This window comes from Myotis brandtii, unplaced genomic scaffold, assembly GCF_000412655.1.
Source record: "Myotis brandtii unplaced genomic scaffold, ASM41265v1 scaffold165, whole genome shotgun sequence".
NCBI lineage: Eukaryota > Metazoa > Chordata > Mammalia > Chiroptera > Vespertilionidae > Myotis > Myotis brandtii.
This window is the reverse complement of record NW_005356042.1, coordinates 10,013,757-10,030,063: the sequence shown is the minus strand read 5'-3', so window position 1 is coordinate 10,030,063 and position 16,307 is coordinate 10,013,757. Positions and strand designations below refer to the sequence as shown.

General features: G+C 51.1%; 1 protein-coding gene across 4 annotated transcripts in view; it reads left to right on the top strand.

Moving 5' to 3' along the window:
* Positions 1-16,307, top strand: part of PLCG2 (phospholipase C, gamma 2 (phosphatidylinositol-specific)) — a 140,407-nt gene that overhangs the window by 81,311 nt on the left and 42,789 nt on the right. For all 4 annotated transcript variants that reach the window (XM_005862579.2, XM_005862580.2, XM_014536717.1 and 1 more), the window contains 7 exons: positions 3,822-3,926; positions 4,933-5,022; positions 5,627-5,802; positions 7,566-7,766; positions 8,710-8,829; positions 13,461-13,641; positions 15,135-15,206. In XM_005862579.2, coding sequence (XP_005862641.1) covers positions 3,822-3,926; positions 4,933-5,022; positions 5,627-5,802; positions 7,566-7,766; positions 8,710-8,829; positions 13,461-13,641; positions 15,135-15,206 — 945 coding nt within the window. The remainder of the gene's footprint in view (positions 1-3,821; positions 3,927-4,932; positions 5,023-5,626; positions 5,803-7,565; positions 7,767-8,709; positions 8,830-13,460; positions 13,642-15,134; positions 15,207-16,307) is intronic.

Sequence of the window (16,307 nt, the reverse complement as noted above, 5' to 3'; positions counted from 1 at the left end):
AAGGAATGCCTGCAGGCACTTTGGGCTGCACCTGTGCCTTTGCGGGCGCTACCCGCACGTAAATATTAACACAGTCATTCATTCTTTTGGCAAACCTTCCCCACGCCCCTTTCTGAGTCACGTGCAAGGTGCCAAGGGTGTTCAGGGACCCAGGCACTGTTCTTGCCCACAGGAGCTCCCAGTCCAGTGTGGGAAATGGACTGGAGGTGCACAGTTGCCCCCAAAAGGCTGCGTGCACTAATGGGGGGGCCTGCCAAGTACTGCGGGGAGAAATGAGTGATTGCTGTGCCCAAGAGTGCCAGGGATGCCAGGGGCAGGGTGGCATCTGGGTACTTGAATTACTAGGATAAAGAGACCAGGTATACAGAGGCTTAAAACGTACGAGTTTATTTCTTCCTCATCTGAGGGAGAGTGTTCTGGAAGCTTGGAGCTCTGGCCCACAAGGTAATCCAGGGACACAGAGTCCTGTTCTAGAGTCCCCCAGGGAAGGGGTTTTCAGCTGGGGTTCCACAGACCTCCAGAGAATCCACAGATAGAATCAGGACGGTTGACATGTGAACTTTGGGGGGAAAATGTTGCCTCTTTGTTTTGATTAACCTGCAAGTAAAACTTGGCATCTCCCTCCATTATGAACATTGGCAACAAGCCAGGTGGGGCTTTGTCACCCACAGAAACCATGGTTATTTTCATATCACATGTGCAGTTCCTGCAGGTGTCTCAGAGTAACGCTGTGCTGGTCACCACTTGCAGATGATGGTATTTATTAGGTCTGCCTCTAGACCAGGGGTCCTCAAACTTTTTAAACAGGGGGCCAGTTCACTGTCCCTCAGACCGTTGGAGGGCCGGACTATAGTTTAAAAAAAAACTATGAACAAATTTCTATGCACACTGCACATATCTTATTTTGAAGTAAAAAAACAAAATGGGAACAAATACAATATTTGTATTTGCATGTGGCCCGCGGGCCGTAGTTTGAGGACCCCTGCTCTAGATTGTATGCAAGCCATTAGTAAAGATAACACATCTTTAGGCCATTGCAGATATTTTTTATTTAACATCCTAAGAACTACATTTCAGTATAATTAGTTTCTCTTATAATCTCATGCATTATGAACATTATTCTGAGATTGGGGTCCTCGGTGTTATGAACATTATTCTGAGAGTGGGCGTCCGGGGCACACGTGGCGCAGGCTCTGTCCGAGGGCGCCGTCCTGGTGTGGGTGGTCCAGCTCCAGCCCACAGGAAGGGGAACGTGAAGGGGTCCGGGGCCAGCGATTTCCTGTAAACGTGTGGATGTCAGTTGAACACGTCCCAGTCCGTCCTGTTTGGTGTGCGAGAACTTAGTCACAGGATCTTGCACGCCACCTGTTGGGAGCCTGGGATATGCAGTCTCCGGGTGGGCAGCCAGCAGTGGAAGGAGCGAGATGGAGTTCATTGGCAACTAGCGGGCTGATATGGAAGGATGGGTAGGTGCTCACTAGGTAGGTTTTTCCCTGAGTCACCAAGATACACTGGGAACAATCCCTATGGGCCAGGAGGTCACAGTCTAGTGGGGAGATGTACCCATCCACAGGTAGCACCCAACAGTATAAGGGGGCTTGGTGCCCTCAGGTCTAAAGCACCAGGCTATTTGGAGGATTGGGCTGGGATCCTGGGCGGTTTTCATTGAGACACAGAGGGGAGGCAGGACTAGAGGTGGAGGGGGCGAAGCCAGGCAGGGCCCACAGCGTCTCAGGCATGCGGTCAGTGAGTCTCCAGGGGCCTCATTGCATTTCTCTGTTCCCAGCTCATTTGTCGCTTCCCTCCGTTTCCAGTGGGACAGCTCTCTGTCCCCAGTGATTTTCAGCTCTTGTTCTAGAGCACCCATTGCCTCATCTGTGGTACTTCATGGCTCATCCTTCCCATTTCAGGGAAGGGGGTGGAGTGGGCGTCCGGGGCACACGTGGCGCAGGCTCTGTCCGAGGGCGCCGTCCTGGTGTGGGTGGTCCAGCTCCAGCCCACAGGAAGGGGAACGTGAAGGGGTCCGGGGCCAGCGATTTCCTGTAAACGTGTGGATGTCAGTTGAACACGTCCCAGTCCGTCCTGTTTGGTGTGCGAGAACTTAGTCACAGGATCTTGCACGCCACCTGTTGGGAGCCTGGGATATGCAGTCTCCGGGTGGGCAGCCAGCAGCGGAAGGAGCGAGATGGAGTTCATTGGCAACTAGCGGGCTGATATGGAAGGATGGGTAGGTGCTCACTAGGTAGGTTTTTCCCTGAGTCACCAAGATACACTGGGAACAATCCCTATGGGCCAGGAGGTCACGATCTAGTGGGGAGACGTACCCATCCACAGGTAGCACCCAACAGTATAAGGGGGCTTGGTGCCCTCAGGTCTAAAGCACCAGGCTATTTGGAGGATTGGGCTGGGATCCTGGGCGGTTTTCATTGAGACACAGAGGGGAGGCAGGACTAGAGGTGGAGGGGGCGAAGCCAGGCAGGGCCCACAGCGTCTCAGGCATGCGGTCAGTGAGTCTCCAGGGGCCTCATTGCATTTCTCTGTTCCCAGCTCATTTGTCGCTTCCCTCCGTTTCCAGTGGGACAGCTCTCTGTCCCCAGTGATTTTCAGCTCTTGTTCTAAAGCACCCATTGCCTCATCTGTGGTACTTCATGGCTCACCCTTCCCATTTCAGGGAAAGGGGGTGGAAGTAGCATTCGTGACACAACCAGTGTGTGCCACGCACTGGTACCGGGCTAGGCATGGGCGTAAGTATTTTTTTTTAAATTCTATTTCATCATAACCCTGTGAGACTTGCCCAGGCCCTCAGGCCCCACTTACAGATGTGAACACTGAGGTCTAGAGGTAAAATGATTCACTCAGCTGAAGTTACACAGTTCCTGCCAAAGAAACAATTCAAGGCTGTTCAAAATGGAACACTTCTGCCATGCTTTGCTGTTTGCAGGCATCGTACATGTCCCTTGGCTAAGAGGATCCTGCAGGGTGTCATTACACCCAGTTCATAGAGGAGGTTAGCAAGACTGAGAGATTGTCTTGTGGCCAAGGTCACATGGCTAGGAAGGTGACAGGCCTTGATTTCAAACCCAATCCTGCACTCTCTTCACCAGGTCACCACACCCCGAGATTATCAAGTGCCTGTCTAGGCGGGTGGTCAGGATTCACACAGGCGAGCGTATTGTTGTCACCATGTTCGTCTTACAGATGAGAATGTGAGGCTCAGAGAAGTGTGGCCACCTGCTCCGGGTCACACAGCTGATAAGGTAGCAGCAGTGCTGTTGGCACCAGGTCCTCTTCCTCTGCCGCCTCAGTGTGCCTTCCGCCGCCCCGCACAGCCTGCGCCCCTGACTGGCTGTGATCCTGCCTCCCCTCTGTGCGCTGGGGAATGTCAGTATCATCGACTCACCGAATGTTCATCGCCCACTTCCTCTCTGCCGAAGCAAAGTCCCAGGGAACTTTTAACCATTTCTAATAGGGCCCATTTTAATGGTCCTCATGGGACTTAAATTCCAGCAAAGAAGATAGAAGACAAGCAGATAGGTACATAGAAACACATAGGACTAAGGGTATGAACAATAACTACCAGGGGCTAGAGAGTGAAGGGGTGGGAAGGGGAGTGTGGGCTATTTTCAGATCAAGGAGTCGAGGAAAGCTCCTCTGAGGAGGGGACACCGAGCACAGAGCTGAACGTAGGGAGAGGAGCCAGGCGGAGAGGACAGACCGTGCAAAGGCCCTGAGGTGTGGCTTTGCAGACGGATGCTTGCTGGCCCAAACCTCCTACACCTGGGCCTCCAGGGAGACGGGCTCTCTGTATGTTTCCCCCTCAGCACAAGAAGCTGGGCCCCCGAGGCGACGTGGATGTCAACATGGAGGACAAGAAAGATGAGCACAAGCAGCAGGGGGAGCTGTACATGTGGGACCCCATCGACCTGGTGAGCCTTTTGCACCCCTTCTCAGGCCTTGAGTGTGTCCGAGCCCTGCTGGAGGGCTCGGAGGATATCCCTGTCTGACTCCCATTGTGACCGCAATGAATTTATCATTATAATGAAACTTTTCTTTTCCTTTTATATTTTATTTTGAAATAACTTTGTATTCAATATAATTTACTGTATGTTTACACCCCCCCAACCCCCCCACACACAACGAATATAACCTTCACCCAGATTCCCCAGAAACTAACACCCTACGTAATGAGAGTATAATTTTATAACCGGGAAGTTACCATTGGCAAAGCACTACTAACTCATGAGCCTTACTTCAGCATCACCGATTTGTCCACTAGCGTCCTTTTTCTAGTCCAAGGTCCAGTTTGGGCATTTAGTGAGCCTAACTGCTCAGTATCTTCCAATCTGAGACGCTCCCACTGGCAACCTTTTTTTAAAAAATATATTTTTATTGATTTCAGAGAGGAAGGGAGAGGGAGGGAGAGATAGAAACATCAATGATGAGAGAGAATCATTGATTGGCTGCTTCCTGCACGCCCCACACTGGGAAATAAACATTAAAAATGGTTAAAATTTAAATAAAGAATTAAGTGGCAATTAAATGTTGGAGAAAGGTTCTCTAAACAAGCTGGCAGAGAAATCCTTAAAAAGTGAATGAAATAGGAAAAGACAGTCAGGAGGACATAAAAATCAATGCCACCATTCACAAAGGCTTCAAATGAAATAGAAATTTGATATTAAGTCATATGTACCCTTGCATACACTGAATAGAAAAGGTTCTGAAAATGCCAAAAGAAACCCAAAATAAATAGATGCTTTCAAAGAAATGTCTCAAAGGAGATCAGATTTTGTGAAACCATCATGAATGCCTATGAATGTGGGAAAGGCTAGCCCCCAGGGAATGCTGGGATGATGATGCCAGGGAGGGCTCTTGGCCCCAGAATTGATAGGGTAGAGACTTTGGGGAGGAGCTAATGCTGGTTTTACTTTCTAGAAATGGACTCGGCACTACTGCGCCATTGCTGATGCCAAGCTGTCCTTCAGCGACGACATTGAGCAGACTGTGGAAGAGGAAGTGCCCCAGGTAGGTGGAGACCTCCCAGACGGCGCCTCTCATCCCGCGGCCATCAGGCCTGGACATCCTTAGCCTAAGAAGCTGCCTCTTTGGGTACCAAAGCCTCTCTGGCTCTTCTCTGATTGGCTGGCTGGCCCAGGGACTTCACCAATGAGGTTCAAGGGTCTTTCCTGCTCTTTGAAGAGCCTGAATGGCATGTGCTCCCTCCAGAGGATGAGGTCATTTGGATATTTTGTCCAGCCCCACCCCCTGGCCTTGTCCCCAGCTTTCCTGCCCTCTCCCCTCAGGCTGCTGGCCGCCTTTGGTACTGTTTCTTGAGCTCCCAGGTATTTTTGCTCTCAGACTTCCTTTGCAATAGACTGAGGGCTGCACTGGGGAATGCTCTCCCCTTGTCTCAGGACTCCAGGAGGCTCCCACAGATGGGGGCTGTCTGGAGTAGGTTAGCAGGCAGGGGAGGGCAGTGGAAACTGTCTTCGCAGGCCTCCGGGTGAGGGCTAGCTGAGGCCTCTGTCTGTTTCCAGTCCCCCGAGTCAGGATGCGAAGTGGGGCCAGTCTGGAGATGCTGGGGGCCTGGTCTAGGTTTTCAGAAACCCCTCCTCTCTTTGTGGCCCAGGACACGCCCCCCACAGAGCTGCATTTTGGAGAGAAGTGGTTCCACAAGAAGGTGGAGAAGAGGACAAGTGCTGAGAAGCTGTTGCAGGAATACTGCTCAGAGACCGGGGGCAAGGACGGGACCTTCCTGGTGCGGGAGAGCGAGACATTCCCCAACGACTACACCCTGTCCTTCTGGTAATGGCCCTCTTCCCAGGGCGTGCCGCCTTCTCCTCGCAGCTGGCCAGAGGGGAGGCTCGGTGGCAGGTAGTGGGAGAGCAGGCCAGACTCGGGCAGGCCTGGACTGGAACCCCAGACCTCATTTAGTGAGCTATGTGGGGCAGGACTGGGTGAGGTGGATGAGGCCTAAAAACTTAGTAATCAGATTAGTGATATTTCAGTGCAATGTTTGAAAAATTAAAAAGTAATGCAAAAAAATCACGATGGCCCAGTCAGCGTGGCTCAGTGGTTGAGCGTCGACCTATCAATCAGGAGGTCGCGGTTTGATTCCGGGTCAGGGCACATGCCCGGGTTGCGGGCTTGGTCCCCAGTGTGGGGAGTGTAGGAGGCAGCCAATCAATGATTCTCTCTCATCATTGATGTTTCTCTCTCTCTCTCTCTCTCCCTCTCTCTTCCTCTCTGAAATCAATAAAAATGTATTTTTAAAAAAATCATGATGAACAAAATATCAACCTAAGACAATGTGACCTCATTCATCTTCCCCTAATCCCAACCCTGGATCAGGTGATATAACCTTGAGCACTTCTCTCAATCTCCTGGATTCTCCCTCTTGTTGTCTCTAAAATAGAGATTCTGAAAGCAGCCTTTTGGAGCTGTTATGAGTTTTCTCATTCATTCTTTCACTCATTCATCTATGCCTCATTCATGAAAAGATATTTATCAAGTGCTTGCTCTGTGGTGGGCACTTTGATTTAGCAGTGATTAGACAGACAGGGTCTCTGTCCTAATGGTGATTAGTCTAGCGGGGAAGATGACAATGAAAAAGTAATCATGCAAATGATACATAATTGTAGTTGTGCAATGAGAAAAATGCAAGATGTTATGAAAGTCTGTTAGAGAGGGATCTAATGTAATATTGGGGGGCGGGGGTGTAGTCAGGGAAGACTCCCTGAAAGAAGTGGTGTTTAAATGGAGACCTGAAGAATCCTATATAATAAAAGCCTAATATGCAAATTGACCCAACAGTGGAATGACCTGCAGAACAACTGGTTGCTATGACGCTCACTGACCACCAGGGGGAAGACGCTTAATGCAGGAGCTGCCCCCAGCCTGCAGGCCCCAAGCTCCAGGCCAGCTGGTTGCTCCGCAGAGGGAGGCAACAGGCAGTGGCGGCAGGGGGCAGGCAGGAGAGTGGGTGGCACCAGGCTGGCCAAGGCGGGTGCCAGTGGGGGACCTCCGATCGCCCTGCCAGTTGCCCTACAGATGGGCCCTGATTGACAGCCAGGCCTAGGGACCCTCCTGTGCACAAATTTTGTGCATCGGGCCTCTAGTAAAAACTATAATAACAAACACAAAATCCTGATAGCGCACACATTCTTTCCATGTGCCAGGCAGCATTCCAGGCACATTTTGTGTGGGATCTCGTTTAATCCTCAGGACAACTCTGTGAAGCAGATACTGTTATTATCCCTGTGTGACCACTAAGATGATAATACAGAGGCTCAGGGAGGACAGGTCACGTGACAGAGTCAGGATTTGAACCTAGGTCCTCTTGCTCCAGAGTAGGAGTTATGTAGGTAAAAGGGGGCAGGGGTGGAGGAGGGAGGGAGAATGTTCTGGAAGCCTGGGGTCTATTCTAAGAGCAGAGGGAAGCCTGTGTGGCCACATCTAGTGTCCACCCTGGCTTCAGTCCGGCCCCCGCCTGTGTTGTCTGACGCCCAGGGTGCAGGAAGGCCAGCTGGCTGGCCTGGACACTGATGTTGTTGTCCCTCTGCCCACAGGCGGTCCGGCCGGGTCCAGCACTGCCGGATCCGCTCCACCATGGAGGGCGGGACCATGAAGTACTACCTGACTGACAACCTCATGTTCACCAGCATCTACGCCCTCATCCAGCACTACCGCGAGACGCACCTGCGCTGCGCCGAGTTCGAGCTCCGACTCACCGACCCCGTGCCCAACCCCAACCCCCATGAATCAAAGCCGTACGTGAGCCCATGATCTCGGGCAGCACATCCATGGGTTTAGCGGGGGCAGACACCCCTGCAGATTGTGTCCACCGATCAGAAAGGCCAGTCTTGGGGTGTGCTGGGCCCATTTCCTCAGGGTCTCTTCAAGTTCCCACGGTGGCCACCATTTCCAAATGCCCGCTCCCCCTTGCTTTTGCCCCATTTCTTCTCCCTTTCTTCTCCCTTTCTTCTCCCTTCCTTCTATTTTATCTTCATAGCCCTGAATTCCCGGGCCTCGGTTTTAAGAGCTTAATTTTGGCCCAGAGATGTCTTTCTATTTGTCATAGATCATTCCTGTTTGTTCTGAAAGCAAACAAGGAAAAAATAATGGTAAAGGTTTCCCCTTCATTTGTTTACTGATAAAGTGAATATCAGTTATGCCTTTCAAAGGTTTAACCAATTTTGGAAACAAAACAAAACAAAAAAACACATTTTTTAAGCAGGAGGTTGTTGAAGTGCACATTTCTCAGAAAGCCACGTAACTCACAGCAACTTCATTGTTGACGTCTCATCTATATTCATACGGATTGCCTTTTAAAATTTGTTATTTCACATCTTTAAAGTAACCAAAGACCAACCACACGAAAGAACCTGTTGGAAATGCGATTCCCTGTGTTCCCTGCCTCCGATTTCCTGTGCCATCTCGGACACTGGCCCTCCAGAGCTGGGCAGAGCAGGGGTCAAGTTTGGTTGATTTATTGTCTTGTGGTTCAGACAGACCCACCACATGGACGTTTCCCCCAGGCTGTGTGTCGATGGTCTTTTAAAAATGCTATTTGCAGAGGGTGTTGGATGGGAGGCCCTCTCATTTCCCCAGTGGTTCCCGGGGCCATATTTCAGGCGTCCTCAAGCCTCCCCACCCCCCCCACCCCCCCGTGGGTGGCCCTCTCACTTGGCGGTTTCCCGGCCTCTGCTGCAGGTGGTACTACGACGGGCTGAGCCGTGGAGAAGCGGAGGACATGCTGATGAGGGTTCCCCGGGACGGCGCCTTCCTCATCCGGAAGCGGGAAGGTAGCGACTCCTACGCCATCACCTTCAGGTAAGCACACGGCTGGAGCCTGCAGCCTGCTCTCCGGAGGAGACTCAGGAAGGCCAGGTGTGGAGAACAAAGGGGGGACTGCAGGTTTGGCTCAGTGTTCTCTCCCTAAGGGTTTACCGTAATGATGGCAATAATAATGACACGCCGCCTACGTTAATATGTGCGTTCACTGTGCTGGGCACTGGTCTATATTCGTAATGATCTGTGACCATGATGGTTATTTTTTCAGAGGAGGAAACTGAGGCACAGGCAGGTTAAGTAACTTGCTGAAACATGCCGCCAAGAGGAGGAAACTGAGGCACAGGCAGGTTAAGTAACTTCCTGAAACATGTAAGTGGTAGGGCTGGGATTCGAACCCAGGCCTCCCTGGCAGCCCGGGTCAGTGATGTCACAGATCTGATTTCCTCCCAGCTTCACTTGCCCCCCAACACTGCCAGTGGGAAGGCCATGTAGACCAGCGTTTCTAGGACTGTGGTTCTCTACTTTAATTCCAACCCATGACACCTGATTCCTCCAGTTTCCACCAATGGCAAGGAGGTGAGGTTCAGATCCAGTTCTTCATCTGTCCTCCCAGCCCCAGTGGAGGCTTAATGATGCTGATAGAAGGCTGGCTGCTGTATGAGTTCCTAGCTAATGTTCAGACACTGAGCTTCTTTGAATCTTCATCTGGTTGAGTCCTTTACTGTAGTAATGAGGGGGTAGATCCAGTTACTGCAAGTAAGGGCACGGAGGCTCAGAGAGGTAGAGTGGGCTGTCTAGAGCCACACAGCCTAGTCCTGGGCTGAGCCAGAATTTCAGACGCGGGTCAGATTGGGCCTGCTGCTGTTTTGCTCAGTCTGCATGGTGATGTTAAAAACTGAGAAATTGCCCTTGAAAATTCAGATTGCTTCTTAGGAAGAATGGGAGGTGACAGCTCTGGGCCCATGTGCCCATGTGGTAATGGTGGTTACCTGCCGACAGTAGGGGCCCTGGTGTGCCCAGGCTGCTCCTCCTCGGTTACCCTGTCCCAGTTATTCCTGGGAGGGGGATGTGTGATTGTCATTATCCCTGCTGATACTGAGGACCTACTATGTGCTGGCTCTGGCCCGCATGGCTCTTTTGTGGTTTGTGCTGCCAATAGGGAGGCCCTGGGCTACTTGGCATGGGCTGTGCCCTTTGCTCTTGGTGGTGCCTCTCTGCCTGGATGGGAAGTGGGCTGGTTTCACTGAACATCTGCACCAGCCACCCTGCTGGGCGTTGGGGGTCATGTTGTAGTCCTGTCAGTCTGTCAGGATACTGTTGGGTAAAGGGACAGAACCAAACGCAGTTACTGAAACAACCCAAATAGGTGGGAGTTGTTGGCTTCCAGCTGAGATGCTCCGACAGGCCTGGGTGCAGGCCGCACCTGTCAGTCCTCAGGTCTCCGTGCGTCATGCTGCTCCTCGCCGTGGCTTCATCCCCAGGTGGCGGTGCCTCGGGGCGCCAGGACAGTGCAGCAGAAAGGACGAGTCCTGTGATGTACTCCCCCTCTGGCCCCTGCTTGAGCTGGGTGCCGTGATTCTGATGGGGCACCTTTGAGCTGGCAGTGGGGTTGGGGTCGCTTTACTGGAACCGTGTAGATGAAGACGAGGCGGGGGGTGGGGTCCCCAGATGATGCTTGATTTACGGATGTCCACCATTCTGTTTGCGTGTTTGTCCTCCCATGAGATTGGAGGCACCCTGAAAGTCAGAGTTTTTTATTTTTAGGAATCAGTAAATGTTCAGGGAGCACCTACTATGTGCTAGTCCCTGTGCCGGGCTCCAGAAATACAGGAGTGGTAGCCAGTGGTCTGGTGGGGATGAAGCCGTCTCATTACTCTCAAGTTTCTTGCTTTTAACCGTTTGTCTGGAAAGGCCGTTCCCTTCGCGTGGGATGGTGAACGCCTGGCCTCCACCCACTGCGTGCCAGTTGGGGGCCCTCAGTCATTGTCACAGTCAGAAAGGACACCTTTTCCCCTGGACACACACACTTTTTCATACTCGCTCTGGTCAGGGTGTGGGGTGGGCATCACTGTCCCTCTTTAAGAACCGCTGCCCCTGGGAGGATAGTCACATAGACAGATGTGTGTGATACGTGCCACAGAGAGAGGTCAGGCAGGGTGATGAGGAATAGGCGTTCCGCGGGACGGGGGGTGGGGGTGGGGACGTGCTCCAGGCAGAGGAGCACACAGGCCCGGAGGCTCTTCCTCCCCGACCCGCATATGTTGGTGAGCACCTCTCCGGTGCCAGGCGCTATCCTGGCCCCTTGAGCGTATGCACTAAACTTCTGGATGGATTTCCGTCCACAGCAGAGAAGCATCGGCTTTCAAATCCTTGTGAAGAGAGGACGTTGTTGTCTGGGCTGCAGGGTGGGAGGCACCCCTTGGTGGGACGAGGGGTTTCTTGGTGAAGCTGAGACCTCAGGTTGTGGTGACCCCGGACTTGTGGCAACTCCCTCCAGGGCGGGCGCCTGAAATCAAAGCTCCCCTCCAGCCCTGTCCCCGTCTCCTGCTCTGGCCCAGGGCGGCTCCTGTGGGCTTGACCGTGGTTATATTTCCCTAACCATTCATTTATTGAGCACCCTCGTGGTGCGGGACACACTGCAACAGGCTTACCCCGGGGGACCTGACAGGCAGCAGCCCTGACGCTGCGGGAGACGGGAGCTGCGAACCCCCAGCTTGTGGTGAGGAACCCAACCTGACCCACGCCCTTAACATCCTAGCGCCTCCCTGCCCCACAGGGCTTTGTAAAAGGCTTTACAATTAATCTTTAATTGTATAAATATGTGTCCTCCTTATAAAAAAGTCAAGACATTTGCAGTGAAGGTGAAAGCCCCTTGTGGTCCTGCTCACCTCCATCCTTGTCCTGGTAGAAAGCGCAGGTTTCTAACTGGTGTCTCCATTTAGATAAAAACATGTACACACATATGTGGTACACGTGTGGGAAATCTATCAAAGCTCCCCTCCAGCCCTGTCCCCGTCTCCTGCTCTGGCCCAGGGCGGCTCCTGTGGGCTTGACCGTGGTTATAGTTCCCTAACCATTCATTTATTGAGCACCCTTGTGGTGGGGGACACACTGCAACGGGCTTACCCCGGGGGACCTGACAGGCAGCAGCCCTGACGCTGCGGGAGACGGGAGCTGCGAACCCCCAGCTCGTGGTGAGGAACTGAACCTGACCCACGCCCTTACCATCCTAGGGCCTCCCTGCCCCACAGGGCTTTGTAAAAGGCTTTAAAATTAATCTTTAATTGTATAAATATGTGTCCTCCTCTTCTAAAAAAGTTAAGACATTTGCAGTGAAGGTGAAAGTCCCTTGTGGTCCTGCTCACCTCCATCCTTGTCCTGGTAGAAAGCGCAGGTTTCTAACTGGTGTCTCCATTTAGATAAAAACATGTACACACATATGTGGTACACGTGTGGGAAATCTGTAGTGTCGTGTTGTGTGTGGGCAGTCTGTTCTACTTTTTAAAAATACAAATGGGATCGTACTATGGTTTTATTCCGCAACTTGTATTTCTACTCAGCAGTATATCTTTTTTAAAAAATATCACTGCAAATAAGCGACTGAAACAGAAGTCTTCTAGCATTTTTTTTTTTACAGGCTTTCTGGGGAAATCTGTAGTGTCGTGTTGTGTGTGGGCAGTCTGTTCTACTTTTTAAAAATACAAATGGGATCGTACTATGGTTTTATTCCGCAACTTGTATTTCTACTCAGCAGTATATCTTTTTTAAAAAATATCACTGCAAATAAGCGACTGAAACAGAAGTCTTCTAGCATTTTTTTTACAGGCTTTCTGAAGAAATGGCTTACACAGGATGTGTGTTTTAAATCCATAAAAAATGTCTCTAAGGTGCAACATTTTTAAAAAGATGAGTAGTTCTCCCATAGTAACTGTGTTGGTAGACAGTTTTAATAAAAAGATGCTCTTGGCTGTAAAGTTAAGGTCAGTACCTATTTTCCCAAATGTGTCTATTCTTGCTGATAAAAGCTGAGGAGTAAGGTCGAGGCGTCTGTTCTGGTTTGGGTTTTTTCTTTTCTTTTTTTTTCTGTCTCTTGTTTCAAATGGGTGAGTGAGGAAATAAAAGACTTGTTTCCTTTTGTGTGTGTGTGTGGGGGGGGAGCCATTGTTGCACCAGATGGGGAATTTTTGGATAAGATTTCAGGATTGGGGCAGGAAGTCCCAGAGTCCTAGAGTGGAGACTGGCAAACATTTTCTGTAAAGGGCCAGAAACAAATATTCTAGGCCTTTCAGGCCATATGGTCTCTGTTGCAACTATTCCACTTTGCCATGGTATTGCCACAGGCAATGCATAAGCAAATGAATGTGGTCGTGTTTCAATAAAACTTTATTTACAAAAACAGGAGGTGGGCCAGATGGGGCCTGTGGGTCATAGTTTGCCAACCCTGATCTGGGTGTTCCCAAAGTCAAGTCCTGTAGTTGGGGAGGAGGGGATGGGCGGGAGGAGCTAGAAAAGATCCACATCATTGTATTCATAGGCACGTTACACCCTGTTTGTGTGGTCCCCTGAGAACGGGTAAGTAGGTTGTTTCTAAGAGGTGGGGACTGTAGGTTGGACAGCGGTTGTCCGGCTGCCACAGTCTTGGCGCGTCAGCCCCGTGTGGTTCCCCCCAGGGCCCGGGGCAAGGTGAAGCACTGCCGCATCAACCGGGACGGCCGGCACTTCGTGCTGGGGACCTCCGCCTACTTCGAGAGCCTGGTGGAGCTCGTCAGCTACTACGAGAAGCACGCGCTCTACCGGAAGATGAAGCTGCGCTACCCCGTGACGCCCGAGCTCCTGGAGCGCTACAACATGGTAGGCGGTTGACTCGCTTGTCACTTGGTGGAATGTCTTGCCTGAGGTTATGACTCATCTGTTCATTCCTTCAGCAAACCTTTTATGGAGCACTTACCATGGGTCTGACGCTGCTCTCGTCCCGGGGATACAAAATTGGACACAGCGCACAAAGACCCTGCCTGCCCTCATGCTGCCTGTAGTCTAGTGTGGGGGAGACGGATAATAGATGAGATAAATTAAAAATATATACAGAGCGTTGCTGGACGGTGATACGTGCTATGGAGGAAAACAAACCCGGCAGGTGGATAAGTGGATTCAGGGTGACGTGGAAGGGGTTGCAGTTCTCAAAGGTGGTCTGGGAAGAGCTCCCTGAGAAGGAGGCGTTTGAGCAGACGTTAGCAGGGCTGAGGGAGTGACTCATGCAGTTACGTGGAGGAAGAGCCGCAAGTGCAAAGGTCCTGAGGTGAGGACGTCCCTGGAGGTGCAGAGAGAAAGCCAGGGTGGGGGTAGAACTTAATGAGATGGGGATTAGTAGGCCCTGCGTGGAGTAGGGCCGTGGTAAGACACTGGCTTCTATTCTGAGCCATTGGAGGGTTCTGAGCCGAGAAGAGCCCTGATCTGATTAGCGGTCCCAGTTGCTATCAGGTGCATTCATTAACTTAGGAGATTTATTGTGCATCCCCCACGTGCCAGGCGCTCTTCTCCATCTGAGAGTACAGTGGCTGCCCTCGGGGAGTTTAGGTTCTAGGCAGGGGAGCTGGATAAGGTGCAGTCACAGAAATAAGGTGCCTCAGGCCGTGTGAATCACAAGGAGGAACATCAAACAGGATGGTGCATAGGGATGGGCCTCACGTTAGGTTGGGGCAGGGAAGTCAGAGAAGGCCTCTTGCGAGGGTTAAAATGTGAGCTGAAAGCTGGAAGAGGCAGTGAACTGGCCATGGTTGCTGCGAAGGAAGCTGGTTCCATATGGAGGAGCAGCCGCCACAAGCCCGGAGGTGACTGAGGGACAGAAAGGTGGCCGCTGTGGCTGGAACCCAATGAGAGAAGCAGAGTGGGGAGGGGAGGGGAGGGGAGGTTTTCAGTGTGTGCGGTAAAGGTTTAACCAGCTCACTGCGGATAGAAGCCCTGGTTTGTGGCATTTGCCAATTTCCATGGTGTAAATACTTCCAAGGTGGCCAGTTTCAAGCGGCGACCACCACAGAATGCGAGTCGGGAAGAGAAATACAATGGGCTCCCGCACACTCAGGGTTTGTGTTTTACAAAGGGGCACAGGGCCTGGCACACAGTAGGGCAGAATAGGGCCTTTCTCATTTTGGGGTAAAATTTCTAAGTTTTGGGGAACTTCTTTATGATGTCTTAACTGTCTCTACCCACAAGGCATGAGTAAACTGTGAGGTTTCACCTCTTCTGCGAGAGGGCAGGAAAGCACAGGGCTCTGCAGCCCTTGCTCTGTCCTTGGGCTGTCCCAGGAGCAGGGATGGTTCCATTTATTTCTCTCTGTTCTTTTTCAGGAAAGAGATATAAACTCCCTGTATGACGTCAGCAGAATGTATGTGGATCCCAGTGAAATCAATCCTTCTATGGTACAGTGCCAACCTTTAATTTACACTATTTCCTGGTCGCTAGATTGACACGGATTCCAATCCACCACCCCCCCTTGCCCCCTTTCCAGTCCCCTTGACCCTGGTCATAATAGGGCGAGGGAACATTTTGGGAAACTTTGCCAAAAAAAATTTTTTTTTAGAGAAAATGATTGACAATATGACATCTAGTTTCAGGCAAGAGGTTAATCGAATTCCTTCCAAATGTGACCGTGCCTCGCTAAAACTCTGAGGTTTGATGAATCACCTTTGGGCCACACAGCTTCTAATTAAAAGTCTTTCAAATGTTGCTTGCTCACCAGCTGAGTGGGTGGTGTTTATAAATTCCATCTAGTTCACTGACCTTGCAGCGAGAACACCATCTCATATTCCCAGCCCGGCTGCAGTGTAACTTCCTGCAGGTAGGGCTAGATTTTACCCTCAGCCCCCAGCTCCTCCTCCCTCTGGTTTCATCTCAAATGTAGTGTGAGCCTGTGGAGGAGGAATGATGTGAATTTTCTGTTTTGGGGGGGCTATCTGGGGCCGCCATCAGTATAAAATTCCTGATCAGAGAGGGGCCGCACTGTGGGCTCTGTGGAAATCTAGAGACAAATTTATTATTTTTTTTAACTTATAATTCTTGGCCAATGCAAATTCCTTTCAGCAAGAAATGAAGTCTTGAAAAGTTGTTGGCAAATGGAGCTGTGTGCAAAATGCATTAGCTTGATAGCAAAAACTTTTATTGAAGACGGATGCTTTGGTAATGAGAATGACCTGGCCTCATGTCAACGGAATGTTGGGGTGGCGGGGACCATGGTAAACGGGGGAGCACACCGCCTGCCTCAAGGGCAGCCACTCCCCAGGGGCAGCCATCCTCGCCTCTCCAGAGAAGCAGGTCAGGTCTTCTGATTTATCAAGATAAACCAATACTTTATTTATTTATTTATTTATGGTTGAAAGTATTATATATGTCTCCCTTTTCCCCCATTGACCTCTCCCCGCCTGCTCCTGCCCCCCAGCACAAGCTCTCACCCCCCTACTGTCTGTGTCCATTGGTTATGCTCATATGCATGCATACAAGTCCTTTGGTTGATCTCTTAACGC